The sequence below is a fragment of the Muscardinus avellanarius genome (genome assembly GCF_963383645.1).
Source record: "Muscardinus avellanarius genome assembly, chromosome: 7".
In the NCBI taxonomy this organism is placed as follows: Eukaryota; Metazoa; Chordata; class Mammalia; order Rodentia; family Gliridae; genus Muscardinus; species Muscardinus avellanarius.
The window spans coordinates 79,450,586-79,468,049 of NC_137793.1; the positions used below are offsets into that span (position 1 = coordinate 79,450,586).

The 17,464-nt window shown below is 41.9% G+C and overlaps 1 protein-coding gene across 2 annotated transcripts in view; it reads left to right on the forward strand.

Moving 5' to 3' along the window:
* Positions 1-17,464, forward strand: part of KCNH1 (potassium voltage-gated channel subfamily H member 1) — a gene marked incomplete at both ends in the record, with an annotated part of 376,618 nt that overhangs the window by 148,398 nt on the left and 210,756 nt on the right. For both annotated transcript variants that reach the window (XM_080698436.1, XM_080698437.1), the window contains one exon: positions 16,281-16,710. In XM_080698436.1, the coding sequence (XP_080554562.1) occupies positions 16,281-16,710 (430 nt within the window). The remainder of the gene's footprint in view (positions 1-16,280; positions 16,711-17,464) is intronic.

The window sequence follows — 17,464 nt, forward strand, 5'->3', positions numbered from 1 at the left end:
GATGGCTAAGTAGGGAGCTGGTTAGGTGAAAGAGTGGACAGAAGGCTGGAGACTGAGAACAGGTATCAGTGCAGTGTAGGGACCAACACATTAGAAGGACAGGCCACGTCTCAGAATTCAAGTTGTTCTGTGGGGCTGGAGTGTGGGTATGTGAGGAGTTGGGAGAGACAGGTAAGGGCCAAATCACAGGGTGGAAGTTGAGTAGGTGGGCGAGGACAGGTCAGATAGAAAAGAAAGCACACATTTGCTTCCTTGTTTATTGAGTGTTCTTTCTCTTTGGCTGTTGATGAAGCCACAGACAATGCAGTACAAGACACCTCTGCAGCTAACGTTGGGTGAGTAATACAGGAGTTTCCAAAACCAGGCACGTCACAGTCACAGTCGTGGTCGCAGTGACTGTCTGCCTCACAAACAAGTGCCCTAGTTTCTGTCACAGTGAAGCAAATGGAAAAAGATTTTAGATTTTGAAACATGGCTTCTGCCTCTGGGATTTCACTGGGGAGGGGCAGGGTACCTTACCTCCCTCAGCCAGCCTTCCAGAACACCAGCTGTGTTCATTCCCTGAGTGTCCTGGGAAGTAGAAGCCATGTCTCAGGCCACAGGAACAGGCGCAGACCAGCAGAAGACATAAAGTCTGACCTTCACAGTGGGATTTCTTTTAAGATGTTTGCAGAGTTATTTCATGAAAACCAAATGGGGGTAATATTCATGGAAGGACTTTGCAAACTGTTAAGTGGCAGTAGATGCTGTATATCCATTCGCTTGCAAAATTCTGGGTGCCGAGGATCCAGCAGCGCCCGTGTGTGCAGCGTGTCCATCCTCGTGCAAGACGCAGCCAGCAAACAAACACCAAGCCTCTAGAGTGCTGGATGTGATAGATACTTGGAGAAGGATAAAATGGAGAAAGGGGAGACTGTTGGACTGGGTGGTTCAATTTTGTCAGGGAAGTCTTCTTTGGAGAAGTTGACATTTGAGAAATGACTCCAAGGGGAGGAGGATATTGGGGTACAAGTGTTCCAAGGAGAGGAAAAATAAGTGCAAAGGCACCGATAAGGGAGCAACCAAAGTGAGGGAGGTTGGAGATGCCCTGAACCAGGAGCAGCACGCGCAGGCCTTGGGCAGTTCATCGTGACCGGAAGCCCGAGAGGCCTGTTGGTTGTAGCCCTGCCTCCTCTTCCCTTGTGGCCCTGTTAGCCACTGGGCCAGGAGGTGACTCGGGTTTGAAGCTCCCTTTGTCACTTCTCCCTTTGTCATCTTGGACATGTTAGTGAACTTGCCGTGCCACTTTTCTTCTCTATTTGAGATGGTAGCACGTCATGCTCTAAAGGAATTGTGAGGCTGGGCGTGAGGCTGGGCGTGGTGGCGCACACCTGTAATCCCAGCACTTGGGAGGCTGAGACAGGAGGATCACAGGTTCACCGCCAGCCTCAGTAACTTAGCGAGGTCCTCAGCAATCTAATGAGACCCTGTTCCCAAATAAAGAATAAAAAACAGGGCTGGGGGTATAGTTCAGAGGTAGAAATACCGTGGGTTCAATCCCCAGTACCAGGGAGAAAAAAATGAACAGCTTGTTTTTTTTTTTTTTTTTTTCTAGATTTGCCATTGGCTTTGTCACCTGCTGCTCTGTGTCTGGAATGAATCACCCTCTCTCGATTTCTTTCCTTATCTGTTGAGTGAAATTTATGGGTCTCTGAGTCCCCTCCCGATCTGGAGCTGTGTGGTTCCAGGCCTCCAGAGCTGAGGCTTAGATCCCCAGCCCTTCCTTCAGACCCTGGCCTGTCCAGAAGTCCCACCCTGGGCAGTGTCCATTGGCCATCTGCTTTCTGGCCTGGGGAGCTGTGGCCCAGTTTGCTTGCCTGGAGGAACTTTGCCCCTGAGAAGTCTGTTCTGTCCAAATATGGGATCATACCCTTGGGTCACCAAGAAGGGATTTAAATTACTGTCCATAAATGCACCAAAGACTTAAAAAAAGAAAAATTTCTAAACAATACTGTCATTGCAACCAGCACCCTTTTGTATAACTTTTAGTTTTAACTTAAAAAAAGAAAACATAAATGATGTGTGTATGTGTGTGTGTGTGGGAGGGGGATTCTGGGTATTCTACCTTTGAGCTCCATCCTCTTTATTTTGAAATAGGGTCTCACTAAGCTGCTGAGGCTGGACTTGAACCTGCAATCCTCCTGTCTCAGCCTCCCATGGAATTGTAGGCATCTGCCATCATGCCCGGTGTTTAGGATTTTGGTAGAACCTTCATCACAGTTCTGGGAGCAGGTGGCAGGTGGGAGGACCTGTGGCATGGCCCCAGCTAGGTCACTGACTTTTGGGTTAAAGGCTTCCCCTCTCTGGTCATCAGTGGCCTTGTGTGAGGTTAAGCTGAGAATCTTGGGAGTCTTCTAGTGCCTACTTTGTTTTACTTAAAGGTGAAATGATACGCCGGGTGTGGTGGCCTGCGCTTGTAATTCCCGCGCTTGGGAGGCGGAGACAGGAGGATGGCACAGGTTCAAAGCCAGCTGTGCTAGCTTAAGAAACCCTGTTTCCAAATTTAAAAAGTATAATAAATAGGTCTGGGAGTGTAGCCCGGAGGTAGAAGGATTTCCAGGAATCCCAGTACCACCAAAAAAAGAAAAAAAAAGGTGAAATGATTTGGTAGATTAAAATTAAAGCCGACTTAAAATTAAAGCCAACTCTCTGGGCCTGGCATGCTCCCTCAAAAGGCACTTAGGTTCTGGGCTGGTTAGTTCTATGATGCTACCATGTCTTTCTCCAACTCCTTTTTAGAGTCTTCAATCTGCACCAAAGCCAAGAGGGTTTAAATCTAAGCTTTCCCCTGGCATTCCTCTTTGGGGGATGGCAGGAGTATCTTTTTATCCTAAAACTGCTTTTGTTTTTTATTTTTATTTTTGTTCTGCTACCTGCTGTGTAAAAAGACTGTGAGGCTCATCATTTGTCTCCAACTACCACCAGTTGACTTTGGGGGAGAGGATTTTCTGAATGAATGGGAGAGCAGTAGGCTACTTTGGCTTATGTCTTGGGAATAGCCATGGAGAATTTGATTTTGTTGTCATTTTTAAAAGCCCGAGTGTAATGGGCACAAAACTCATCCCTCATGGCTGCTGCTCTAATAGTTAATTCAGAAAAAGCCCTATATTCATATACTGTAGAGAGAACTATAGTATTTCTCCTATAGATAGTTGTGAGAATTCAGTGATTTAATGCATATAAGGTTAATATGACTGCTTGGCATATTGTGAATGCTTCATAAATTATTGGTGTTATTTGCTATTACAGAACAGGATTGGGATGATAGATCAAGGTTTATGTACAGCTTTTTTATTACAATAAACTTCCAACTGGCCTGCTTGTTATTTTAATAATTTCTAATAATTATTGTCAAAGATCTTTTAAAGCAAAATTAGAAATGCAAATACCTAAGTATTGAATCATTGGTTTTCCTTATTTCAACTATCCTTGTTTTTTTGATATCCTCTCCAAATCTGATGAAGCTGATTTTACTTATGCCTGGGGTTCTGTGTGTGCAGAAGCCCAAGTCCAGCATCCCCTCCACTTTCCTTCAGCTTATGCAGCAGATGCTTTGGTTGAGTGTTCTGGATCAGACTGCTTAGTTGCAACTTTTCAGAAAAGAGGCTTTCTTCTTTATGAATCCTCATCTAGAGAAAATTTACTTCTGATAATTCTGACCTTTTCTTAGGGGAAAGTAGTTTTTTCCCCCTCCTCCTCCTCCTCCTCCCTCCTCCTCCTCCTCCTCCTCCTCCTCCTCCTCCTCCTCCTCCTCCTCCTCCTCCTCCTCCTTCTTCTTCTTCTTCTTCTTCTTCTTCTTCTTCTCTCTCTCTCTCTCTCTCTCTCTCTCTCTCTCTCTCTCTCTCTCTCTCTCTCTCCCCTTTCCTTCTCCCTCTCTCGTCTTCATTTTATAGTGGAAAGAGAACAAAATGGCCACCACTTGTGTACCTAGTACATTAGTGAGTGTTAACCTTGGATACAGGAATTTCACCCACTTTACACGTGAGAAAATGAAGCTCAGTGACGTTGGAGTGACCTACGGGATCACAAAGCTAACAAAAGCATGTCAGAAACAGGGTGTGATCTCATACCTGTGCCCTGAATTTAGATTAAATCCTATGTGATTCGTCATGCTGGAAGATATAATACTTTCTTTTAGCTTTTCTTATTCCCTCAACTTGTAGGGTTTTTTCCCCCCCCTGTATTGGGAATTGGGTATTATGCATGCTAAGGCAAGTACTCTACCCCGAAATACACCCCTAGCCTGCTATTGGTTATTTTAATCCATATCGAATGGTGACTATCTTCTATTTTCAGAATGTTTGGAAACATATGTTTACCAAAATGCCTCTTAAAGGAGCCATTATTTTTCTTCAGAACATTCTCATAGAGACTTATTTTCAGAGGGCCAGATGGCAGTAGAGTCGAGTTCTGTGCATGTCAGGTGCTTCAGGGAGTGGAAAATTCTAGAGTGAATGATATTCTCATCACCATTCACTGCTTTAAACTTGTGAAGAGCACTGCTCTTCATCCTAGCTGGAAGAGGATCCTCATTACCTAAAACATGGGAAGATCTGTGTTAGGACCATGCTGAGTCTTCTTTTTCCCTCTGTCTCTTTCTCAGTCAGTCTATGAAATGTCCCAGGGCCAGCCTGTACCTTGGCATCCTCAGTAGGAACCTGCTTTAGCTACCCTGGAGTCCCCAAGAAGTGTGTCCAGTGGCTTGACAAGCTCTTTTTCAGAGTGCTCTCCCCTCTCAGCCTTTGGTTTGCCCCATGCGGGCGACCCAGTTCCCGGGCATTGGGGATACATAGCATCCTGTCCAGTGAGATCTGAACTTCTGCATGCTGGCTTCTCAAACTGTAAGGGACCTTTTGCACATTTAAATTGGCTGCTTGAGCCTTCCCTCCTCATCTTCCACTTACAATGTGGAGGCCTATGCTACAAATTACTGGACCTCCTCAGGAAGGTACAAATGTAAGGGCTTCTAACTTCTTACCTGAAGCCTAGTCTTGGTTAAGGATGATGTTGAAGTGAATTATGTTTGAGAAGTGTGTGTGTGTGTGTGTGTGTGTGTGTGTGTGTGTGTGTGTGTGTGAAATCCAAATTAGACTGCATAGGAAATTGTGCCTCTCTTCTGCCATAAATAATGTTACCGCATGTGGCCAGGAGGCCCTAGCCCTCCTTGCTTCTTCTAATCTTACTATTCAAAGTGATGCTTTCCTAATGTCAGTGTGATTTTGTAGCAAGAATTCAGGCCAGGAGGGTGATAAGTGGACCAATACTCTCTTCTGGTTCCAGTGCCAAAACTACCTATAGACCCGACCCTCATGGAAGTTACTGGGATTTTCACCTACGCCAGACCTTAACCTGCTGTCTTCTCTGAGAACTCAAATCAAAGCAAATTAAAGGCACAGCTAACCCTATGTCAGTGCCAGAGCCTCAGAACACAACGTGATTTGATTGCTTCCTTCAGTATGAGAGAACATACATTCTTACTTGGACTCATTTTACTTTGCTGCAAGAAGAAAACCTGAGATTAGTATTCTGAGAAGACAGAGACATAGCCTGATAAAATCAGATCTGCTTCTATTTCTTATCCTTTGGATTTTATTTGGCCCATGATAAAGATTTCAATTTTTAGAAAAGCCTGATAGTGTGATATCTCCACTGAATACACAGTTTACTTCATGGTTTGAATTGTAAACAGAAAAGGAAGTGGATGGTTTTAAGCAACTGTTTCTAACCTCCTTTCTATGACTCTTTTCTATGTAGATTGCAGATGTGCCTTTTGGATAGCATGATTAGATTAAACAAATAGATGCTTGCAAGTGAACCCATTTTTGTTTAAAAGCTCCACTTGCATGCAGCAGACACATCTTTTCCCTGAATATGGTCAACAGATCTTTTAAATGAAGGAGAGGAAAAACTCCCTTTATGCATAGCCAACAGGGCTTGTACTAATGAAGCTCTGTGGTTGCAGCTAACCTGTACTGGTTGCTGTGCTGTAGTTTACAGGCTGTGTTTCCTCTGTGGCATGATTGTAGGCAATTTGAGGGCAGGGAATTGCATCTTCCTTGTCTCTGTGTCCCTGGTAGCTCTTGTCTCTGCCTTCTTGTCCTAGGTTTTCAGGAAGTGATTGCTGAATTGAATTAAACAAGCCTAAAGTAAAATGTTGAAACAACGAAAGGGAAGCAAATTATATTTAGGCTTCAGTGAGTAACTTCCAATAAAATCTGGTTAGCCAATTTATTCCATTATGCATTTGAAATGACTCTGCAGTTCTGAGTGGTGGGATCTTCATGGAACATTTACTCTTGAAGTCATCACTATTTTAAAGACAACAAGGCAATTCCTGTTAACAAAGTAGTAAATCCTTGTATTAGTCAGGGTTCTCCAGATACGTAGAGACAGTGGAATTTATATTTATATAAGAAGGAATCTATTAGGTTGGCTCACATGGTCACAGAGGCTGAAAAATTCCATGATTGCTGAGTGAAAGCTAGAGAGCCAGGAAAGCTGGCAGTGTGGTTTGATGGAAGAGGCTGGGAGCCTCAGGATGAGAGAGACTGATGATGTAGCTCCCAGTGGGAGGCTGAAGGCTGAGAGCCCCCCACCTAAGTCCTCTAGTACAAGTCCAAAGGCCAAAGTCCTTGGGGTCTGATGTTCAAAGGCAGCAGCCTCAAATGCACCTGCTTAGTAAGGAAGAGCAAAAGAGAAAGAAGTTAATTTCCTCTTTCTTCTGCACTATTTTTTCATTTGGGTCCCCAGCCTATTGGATAATGCTGCTCAGATTCAGGGTGAGTCATCCCACTCAGTTTTCTGGAAATGCCAGTTTTCCCTGGAAATACCTGCATACCTACACTCAGAGTTATGCTGTACTAGTCCTCAAAGCATCCCTCAATCCACTCAGGTTGATGCCCCAAATTAATCATAACAATCCTAGATGTACTACCATCCCAACTTCTACTAGGAAGTTCCAGTTGAGGTTTCCATTCAACAAACCTTTATTGAACATTCTTAATGAGCTAGAACTCCAAAGGTAGGAAATTAAAGTTGGAGTCTGCAGGGTGAAGGGTCAAGAATACATGTTGGAAGTCAATGGATCTGGGCTCAAGTTGCAGCTGTGCCACTCTCTAACTTTGCAGTTCTGGACAAATGATCCCAGGAATCTATTTTTTTTCCATTTTCAAACTAGGCATATGATACATTTAGCTTAAAATGTTGTAAGGATTAAGTGAAATACTGCAAATAAAGTCCTTATTGTGCTTAGTACTTAAGAAGCACTTGATAAGTGTGAGTTCTTATTCTTACTGAAGGTGGGTTTCTTGACCACGGGCCTGTCAGCCTGATATAAACACAGTGTGACTTAGCCGGGCGTGGTGGCGCACGCTTGTAATCCCCGCGCTTGGGAGGCAGAGACAGGAGGATCGCGCAGGTTCGAAGCCAGCCGCGCGCGCTGGTTTAGGAGACCCTGTTTCCAAAATGAAAATGTAAAAAATAGGTCTGGGAGTGTAGCCCGGTAGAAGGTAGAAGGGCTTCCAGGAACCCTAGTACCACCAAAAAAAAAAAAAAACAAAAAACAAAAACAAACACAGTGTGTGTGACCAACGCTGTTCCTAATGCAGGACGTTTTGTAATGCAGTTTCTTTGTCTGAAGCGCAGTTCCCTTAAATATCCTCATGCTCTCTCTCTCGTCTTCACTTGGCTTTCGCTTAAATGGGAACATCTCAGTGAATACCCCATTTAACACTAACCATCTCCTCTCTTCCCCCGTCACTCTCTTTTTATTTCCTGCCTAATTTTCATCTTGTCATCATAATAGAGCATTTATTTTATGTATTTATTATATTTTCTGTTCATCTTCCCTCACTGAAAATTCCAGAACAGTGAGAATTTTGGTCTTGTCATCATCAGTGCTTGAAACTCTGCCTCACATTATTTTTTGAAAGAATGAAAGAAGGACCAGTCATGGGGAGCTAGAGAAGAGTGTGCCAAGCCCTGCCTACAGATACCAGGGGAGGCTTCATGGGGAGGCAACTATTTGTATTGAGTCTTAGACCAGCAGTTTTCAACCTTTCTTCTTTTAATGGAGGGTTAGAGTCCTATGTGGGATGTCTGGTTACCGTTTCTTGAGACGCTACCATTTCCATGTTCCTTTCTTTTTCAGGTCTGAAAAAGAAATTAGAATTCATGTGAAAGAGTGACACTCTTATTGGGTATAAGGTTGAATCCACTCTAATATTTATTTTAAAAGCTGCACTACTTGCATACTTTCTTTCTTTCTTTTTTTTTTTTTTTTTTTTGGTGGTACTGGGGTTCCTGGAAGCCCTTCTACCTCCGGGCTACACTCCCAGACCTATTTTTACATTTTTATTTGGAAACAGGGTCTCCTAAGCCAGCATGCGTGGCTGGCTTCGAACCTGTGCGATCCTCCTGTCTCTGCCTCCCAAGCGCGGGGATTACAAGCGTGCGCCACCATGCCCGGCTACTTGCATACTTTCTACAGTGATAGTTTTTAGCAATAAGTATGTTGTGACTCATCCTAAAACCGAGGCACTGGGAAATGTGTTTGAAGATCCAAGGAGTTTTCCAGGCATCCAACCAGAAGGACTGTGTTCAAGGTAGAAGAAACTGTGTGAATGAAGGGCATGAGGCCACAGTGCGACCATGGGACCCAAAATAATTTGGTCTGACTAAAGCAGAGGATGCCTAGGAGGGGAGCAGTGAGGTGTAGGGCTGACAGGGACCAAATGACAAAGGACCTTGTTTGCCAAACTAATGGGATTTTAATTTAGAAGGCAATGGGAGATGTTGCCTAGTGAGGTTGCATATAATTTTTAAACTTTCATTATTTTATAGCTTATTTGTTTAAAAAAGAATAAATTTAAGAATTTATTTAAGCAATAAATTTACGTGTTATAATGTTCAAAAGAGTTCTTTAAAGATCTCCCCTTCTGGCACAATTAATATTTCTAGTATTTTGCATATTTCTAGAGATGTTATATGCATAAGCAAGACATATATTTATTGTCTATTTTTATCCAAATGGCAGCAAAAGTACCCATTAGAATTCTAATATCCCTTAACAGCAGCCTTCTTAAAAAACATTCAGTTGAGAAATGCTTGCGTAGCCAACTAAAACGATGACATCTAGTGTTTCACTTGAGAAACCATAGACCCTCAGCACATCCTCCAAGTTAGGGAATAAGAGTTAGGCTGAGGCTTAGAAATGACAAGGTCATGGGCAGTCCAATGGCCTGCTTGTAGGGATCTTAAGGTCAGGAGGAGAGTTTGGTTTTGAAGATGCGTTTACAAGTTATTAGGGAACAAATGGAGGTTAAAGCCACATTCACGAATGCAGATGCCCAGAGAAGTGCGGCATATTGAGAAGAAAATGCCAAGAACATGTTCTAGGGAACAATTAAAAATGCAGAGATGTATTGTGGGAGTCAAGAGAGGAGAGTCAATTCCACATTGTTGTAATAGGGCTCAAATCTAGCTAATACTGTGAAAGTTTTTTCTTTTCTGTTTTTGTTTTGGTGCTGGGGATTGAACCCAGGGACATTCTACCTCTGAGCTACAACCTTGACCCTTTTTAATTTTTATTTTAAAAAGGGTCTTCACTAAATTGCTGAGGCTGGGCTTGAACCTGTGATTATCCTGTCTCTGCCTCCCAACAACTGGGATTATAGTTGTGCAGCACCACACATTAGAAGTCACCGTGGTGGCACATACTTGTAATCTCAGTACTTGGAAGGCTGAGACAGAATACTCAAAGGTTTAAGGTCAGTGTGTAGTAACTTGATGAGACCTCAATTCAAACTAAAATATAAAAGGGGTGTAGTTTGGAGGTAGAACACCCCTGGGTTTAATCCCCAGTACTGAAAAAAAATGATATTAGTAAGTACTCATAGAATTTGTGGAAAGACCAGGAAAACTTTTGGAGGCTATGTCTGTTGCTAGCAACAATGCCCATACTTATTGCCAAACTTATATGCCCATACTTATTGCCAAAATTATACCACAGAGCCAATGACATGAATAGGAATGTAATAAGATGAATGTTTTTCTTTTTTACATTTTTTATTGTTGCATTATAGTCATACAACTTAATGGGATATGAGATGATGGAGACATACATGCACACGTCACCCAATTAGTCCTTACCAAGTTCCCACCCCATTCCTACTCCCTCCCTCCTTCTTATGTTTAGCTTAGTGATTGATATTGATATGTTTGTTAAAGTACAGCATGTGCATTAGTTTTTCAACTGGATCTTCTTTTAAGAATGATGATGTTAAGGCTTGTTAGTATTCTAGGTAATTTTGCCTGTTTGGATACATATAGACAATAAACATGTTTTTGTCTATGCGCATGATATCTCTAGAATCATACATAAGATACTTTAAATATGTAGCTGCTATTACTGGAAGGGAGTACCCAAAGCAATGGAATTGCACAGGGTTGGCTGGATGGGAAGTGAAGTGCAATTTGGAGAGTGCTGATAGGTGGGGAAAAAGAGATGAGGAAAATGGATCTCAGAGAAAAGCCAAAGGAGAGATAGGATGGGGGCCGTGGGAGCAAGTGGGAGTACAGAAGCTTGTAATCGTCGCATAGAATGCTGGGGTGTAAGAACTTAGTGGTGATGTGGAGTGGTGGATAAAGGCTGCTGGTCAAGAGTAGATAATTGAATGGTTTCCCATCCCCTGCCCTGAACCTTACGGTTGCCCAAGCTGATAACTGCTAGAGAACCAGGTGTAAAGATCCAAGAAAGGCAAGGGAGGAGAAATTGCTAGACAAGATAATTAGTGAAACTATAAGGCTGAGTTCTGGCATATTTGTAAGCATTTAATAAGTGTTACGTATAAATAATCAATCACTATAATGAGGTGGTATTGCTAGCATATATCTCAAAGGAGGGGAGGCTTTTTGTGGGTGCCAAAGAGCATATGTTTGGAAGATTAGAGCGTGAAGCTTGAAAACTCCTAACTCTTAAGTCTAGGGCAGATGGCAGAAAGCTGGGGAGAAGCAGGGTGGCAGGGGAGAGCCCGATTTCAACTAAAGCTGCAAGGTAGTGGGAATCATCCGTGGAGATGCTGAGGGTTGGGATTACTTTCCAGGAGAAGGTGGATTCCAGAGGACTCGGGGGAAACACGAGAAAGGCTCTTTGATGAAGGATACAAAAGAAGTCATAAGTAATTTAGGGTTTTAAAACAAAAATTTAAAGGCTACCTGCAGAATTGATCATAAATGATAGTGTATCCTGATATGGACCTAGAAGCCTGATAGAACTACCTAAGAATTTTAAGGACAGAGTAGTTCTTTTCAATAACATCTTGTCACCACTTTGCAACTTTTATGTCCGTGTCTATGTCAGAAAAATAAAATAATTAAACAGAGAACTGGTGAATCTGGTTAGATGACAAAGTCATTTGTTTAAAACTGGGTACGGCTGGTTTGACCCAGAGATGCTCTATGTCCAAGCTACACTCCCAGCCTTTTTTTTTTTTAATTTGTTTGAAACAGGGTCTTGCTAGATTGTTGAGAGTCTTGCTAAGTTCCTGAGGCTGGTCTTGAACCTGGGATCCTCCTGTCTCAGACTCCCCAGTACTAGGATTACAGATATGTACCACCATATTCGGCTATGACAAAGCCAAATTTAAGTGAAGAATTTATTTAGGCTGGATGATTAGATAAAACTTTGTTATCTCAAACACAAATAATTCTGATAACCGCTAAATATCCATTTTAACTTGAATTGTAGCAGTATTGCTATAGCTGAGGTTACTAAGACTTCCAAAGCCTTTCCTCTAGTCTTATTATTGGCCATCAAGGATGAAGACTGGCAGCACAGAGTCTTACTGTCCCTTTATCCTTGGTACTGGGGACTGAACCCAGACCATTCTATCTGTGAGCCGCATCCTCCAGCCCTATTTTATTTTTTATTTTGATTCAGGTCTCACTATGTTACCAAGGTTCTCACTACACCGCAATCCTCTTGTCTCAGTCTTCTAAGTACTGGAGTTATAGACATGTGCCACTATGCTCAGCTTCTTGCTGCTACTTTATTCATGTTGACCCAACTTGAAATTCTTGGTTCTTTCTAACTTCAAGGTTGTGATATCTGGAACTACTTGAAATAAGAGATGGGTTTTCTGATGCAAGAAGTCTCTGGGGGAAATGATACGGTCTACCATATGGTGCTGTCATATTTTAGTGTACTACATTTAAAAAAAATGGTTGTAGCATTCTGTTTTATTTATCTCGTCCACTGAACTTCAGGAAAGTAAGGAGAAAAAAACCAACTTAATAGCTTTAAACGCTTTTAAAAGCTAGAATTCCAGCTGTTAATGTAATAAAAGAGAACTTATGCAACCACTGTGAAATAGAGTATCAGGGAAGAGATAAATAACATAGTGAAAAAGTTCTTGTTTTATGTTGTTCCAGAGCCTCCTTAAAATTAGAAAGAATTCTCAAATAATTAAAACTTCAGTTTAGAAAACATTTGAGACCCTTCTGGAAAGGCTCTGTGTTCTAGACCTTATGTGGGTATCTTGGCTTTCCTGGGTCTGCCAAAAACAAATGACCATCACAAACCAGAGCTTCAGACAACAGAAATGTTCTCTCTCACAGTTTGGGAGGGTAGAAGTCCGAAATCAAGGCATCAGTAGGGTGTCAGGATCATCAAGTGAATCCTCCCTCCCTCCCTCCCTCTTTTCTTCCCCCCCTCCTTCCCTCCCTCCTTCCTTCTCTTCCCTTTTTTGTGGTGCTAGGAATTGAAGCCAGTGGCATTCTGTCTCTAAGCTACACCCCCACATCTATTTTATTTTTTTGTTTGGAAACAGGGTCTCATTAAGTTGGTAAGAGCTTGGCTAAACTGCTGAGGTTGGCCTTAAACTTATGATCCTCCTGTCTCAGTCTCCCAAGTACTGGGGTTATAGGCGTGTACCACCACATCTGGCTAATGCCTTTTTCTTAAACTGGGTTGCAAGCAATCCTTGGAATTCTTTGGCTTGAAGATGGCATCACTCCAACTGTGTACCTGCATCTGGCATACTATTTTCTCTTGTCTGTCCATCTCTTCTCTTATTAGGACACCAGTCACACTGGATCAAAGGTCCACTTGATTCCAGTATGACCTCTACTAAGATATTCACAATAGACCTCTATTTGTAAACAAAATTACACTCTGAGCTTCTTGAAAGGCATAGTTTGTGGAGGGGGGTCCTATTCAGTGAAGAGGGCTTCTAAAATCAATAACAGGTGATATCTGCCTTTAGGAAGGTGTGGTTCATGATGTAGTTGAAGAAATGGGTACAGGAAGTCATCACACAGAAGGTGTGTTCAAGTGCCATGTATGCAGAATACTGTGGACATGGGGAGCCAATTATTGGTTGTGACTACAGAGTGGCCATAGAGGAGTTGGAAATAACCTGAAAAATGACTAGCATATAAGCTGGCAGTATCAGGACAGCTGGGCATTCTGGGCGAGGGGCCAGTCTGAGCAGAAGCAGTGGGACACTCAAGCATCCACATGTGGGGAGCTCCATTGGTCCAGGGTGTGTGGCAAGAGGATAATATGGATTCTGGGTAGTGGTTGTAGTTACCCAGGCAGGTGGGAAGAGATGGAGAGGAGAGGAGGAATAACATGAGATAAGAGGGGTGATGGGTGATAAGAGTCATTCTTATCTCTAAGAATGACCATCACAGAATGGAATCTCTTGAGGCAGTGGGAACCATGGAGGGGAAAGGTCAAGGAGAGGCAGGAGGACCATTCCTTGGGGCTTGCATAGACAGAACTGTTGCTTTGAGTGGAATATGACTGAGAAAAATGACAAGGCAGTTTTTGCCCTGGTGCTCCCGAGGAGAACTGCTTTGAGAGATGATTTCAGGGACCTCCTTAGGAGGAGGTGGAGAGTAGGTGGCTGCTTACATGGTGTTTGATTTCTGAGTCATCAAAAAGGCTCCTTTGCATCCCAAAATATCTCCTTCATCTAGGCTGTGGAGACTTTTAATTCTACTACTGGAAGTTGGTTTTCCAAGGTTTCCCCCTCGGTTAGAATGTGATGCCTTGTGGAGAGAGGACTTAGATTTATCCTCATCAGTCTGTGGCACCTTAATATGAGAAATTTGCCCATTCTTTCCTTATGGCAGGCTTTTGAGAAAAGCACAGGAAGGGAGAAGGAAACTCAAGGGAGGGAAGGAGAGTGGACATACCGATGGTCAGCTTTGTCAAATTCACTGGCCCTAAAGAGAGAGCCCCTTGGTAAAGAAAAATTCATTATGATTCTTTCATTCAGTCCTTTGCTGGTATATGTTAGACAAGAAATAATTGGTTCTGCTGTAAGTTTTGTAGCTACAAAACTGTTGTCTGTTTGATTTTTTTTATAAAAGGGCAATAAACCTCACCTCTCCCACAAAATAATTTGTTGGCAACCTGATTTGTGGTCTTTTGGGGGCAAGATCATGCTGTACATGGTTTATTTATGTGTTCTCATGACAGAAGGGCTGTGTATTTGTCAAGAAGGTTAATACTAAAATCAGTGGCTCATTTTTGAGGTTCTTCCTCATTTCCATCCCATCACAATTGGAGTTGATTGTAGTGAGGGAGAAATGTTCCAGATAGCCCAGGATCCAGGCTGTTGGTCTACTATCTTCAATATGTAGCATCATGGTCACATGGGCCTTATCTGGAAGGCATGCCAGAGGGAAGAAAAATATGCCCTGACTTGGGAATGTCATCTTATTTATCTCATATTCCACTGGTAGAAAGTAGTCCAAGGAACCCACACAGATAGAAGGAGACAAGGAAGTATAGTTTAGCTATGCCCAGAAAGAGGAAACCACCTGGGTGAGTCTCCTACCAGTGCATCAGAAAGCATTTATACGTTTTTCCTTCTGTCTGTGATGTACTCGGCCCTTGCAGGTTTGTCATTAAGAAGACTGAGGACAAGAGGAGATAGCCATGACCTGGAAAGGATCCAGTGTTTAAAATGGTGAAAATTTAGTCTATTTGGCAAAGAACATGGGCCTTTGGATTTTTACCTCATAAGGGAGGACACAGTTTCAATTAAAAAAAAAAGACTTTTTTTTTGTTGTTTTCTTGCTTATTTGCTTTTTAGTGGGAGTAGGAAAAAGTTAGTGGAAATTTCCACTGTAAACACTTGGAATCATCTTAGAAGAGGAGCTTTTGGGTTATAAATGGTATGATTTTTGTGGTATGTTTCCATAGCCTTTGGAGATGAGAGTGTGCTAATGTTTGGAGAGGAACGAGGATCCTCTAGTCCACCTCCTTCATTGTCAGGACCAGGAAACCAAGAGGAAATGGAATTGCCTGAATTCACAGCGTGTTAGTGGCATTTGTGGGTCTCACCTTCCATTTTCCAGATTTCTATTCTGATGTTGATTTTGCTGTTTCACAGAGAGTATGTGGAGAGTAGACCTGGCCTAGTGGTAAGACTAGTGAATGCCAGCCAGAAAGGGAAGAGGCTTGACCAATGCATCTAGAAGGTTCCAGTCAGATTCCTCAGTTGAATATGTTGAAATAGATGGTTTCTGGTTGTACAATCACTGGCCTGAGAGAAGTGATGCTGCCTTCCAAGAATTTCTAACTTTCCTGAGAAAACAGAGTCTCAGATCTTTAGTCTTCTGAGCCTTTTCTTTAATTCATTGCATTTTTTGACTGTGTTTTGCTTCTAAAATTCTTTTTTTTCTAATTATAAAAGTAGTATTATAGAAATTAAGCATATATAAGTCTAACAAAAATATAGACAAATACAAAACGGCCTGTCATTCTGTTTGACAATGTAGCAATAACTGAATGTTTTTGTGCATACCTTGACCATTTTCTAAAATGTATATGTGCTTATGTGGAATGGAATGAGATTATGCAACTATGCAATATGAAATATGCAACTCTTAAAAGTTATTCTGATATGGAAAGATTCTCACATATATTTGTAGACTTTTGTACGATATAATTATCTCTTCATTTGCTTGGAAACAACTAAACAAACAGTGAACCAACAAACTAAACAACAAACCAATTAAACAACTACTAAACTTGGTTTAGTAGGGAAAAACTAATAGAATTCTTCATTCTATATACTTTGGAATAAAATTATAATTATAATTTTGAAGGGTTGCATAATATTGCATTTTATGGGAATGCAGTATTCTTAAAATAGCCCAGGTGGGGAGGAGGGAAGGAGTAGCATCTTTGAACCTTTTGGCCTTGACTCTTTATTCTCTTCTCCCAGGGCATCAGCAGCTTGTTCAGCTCTCTGAAAGTTGTCCGGCTGCTCCGTCTTGGGCGAGTGGCCCGTAAGCTGGACCACTACATTGAATACGGAGCTGCCGTGCTGGTTCTGCTGGTGTGTGTGTTTGGGCTGGCAGCACACTGGATGGCCTGCATCTGGTACAGCATTGGGGACTATGAGATCTTTGACGAGGATACCAAGACCATCCGCAACAACAGCTGGCTCTACCAACTGGCCATGGACATTGGCACTCCTTACCAGTTTAATGGGTCTGGTTCAGGGAAGTGGGAAGGTGGTCCCAGCAAGAATTCTGTCTACATCTCCTCGTTGTATTTCACCATGACCAGCCTCACCAGCGTGGGCTTTGGGAACATTGCTCCCTCCACAGACATTGAGAAGATCTTTGCCGTGGCCATCATGATGATTGGCTGTAAGTACCATGCTGCCTGGGTGAGGACTGGTAGATATACCTTTTGGTCATCTTTTCTGTTAGTTGAAAATAGGGCAATGGCTACTGTGCCAGTAGGATTGGGGTGAAATAACTTTAAAAAGAAGCAAAACAAGTTTTTTAAAGACTAGCTTTATAGTTTTTCTGATAACTAAAGGTTTACCTGCTCACTGAAAAACAAACTTACAAAATAGAAAAGAGTACAAAGTAGAACATACAGAGTATCCATAATTCTACCTTTCAGAGATAACTGGGATTACTTTTTGTTGTCTTACATTACAGACAATTTTCTGTGTATATCTGAACACATAGAGATTGATTTTTATAAAGTTAAAATGAGGTCATGTTACATGTTAACATTTGGTAAAGTTATCTGGAACAATGAATTGTGGACATCTTCCCATGTTAGTTGATTTCTTTTTCATAAAAATATGTGTGCTATTTTGATATGCCCAGTGAAATTGTTACTATAGTGAATCATATTAACATATCCATCTTCTCATTTAGCCACCTTCCCTTTTTTATTCTCAGTAAATTTCTAGTATTCATTGCAGTATTAACTACACTTATGCTTCAAGTCAATTCAAATATAGTTCTAGATCTGCACAGTCTAATACAGTCTGAGAAAAAGCATACCTGAGAAAGGAATGCAAACCTTCTCATTAAGTATCTTTTATGTTGATTATATGGCAAAATAATATTTTAAAATATTAGGTTAAGTGAAATAGCCCGTTAA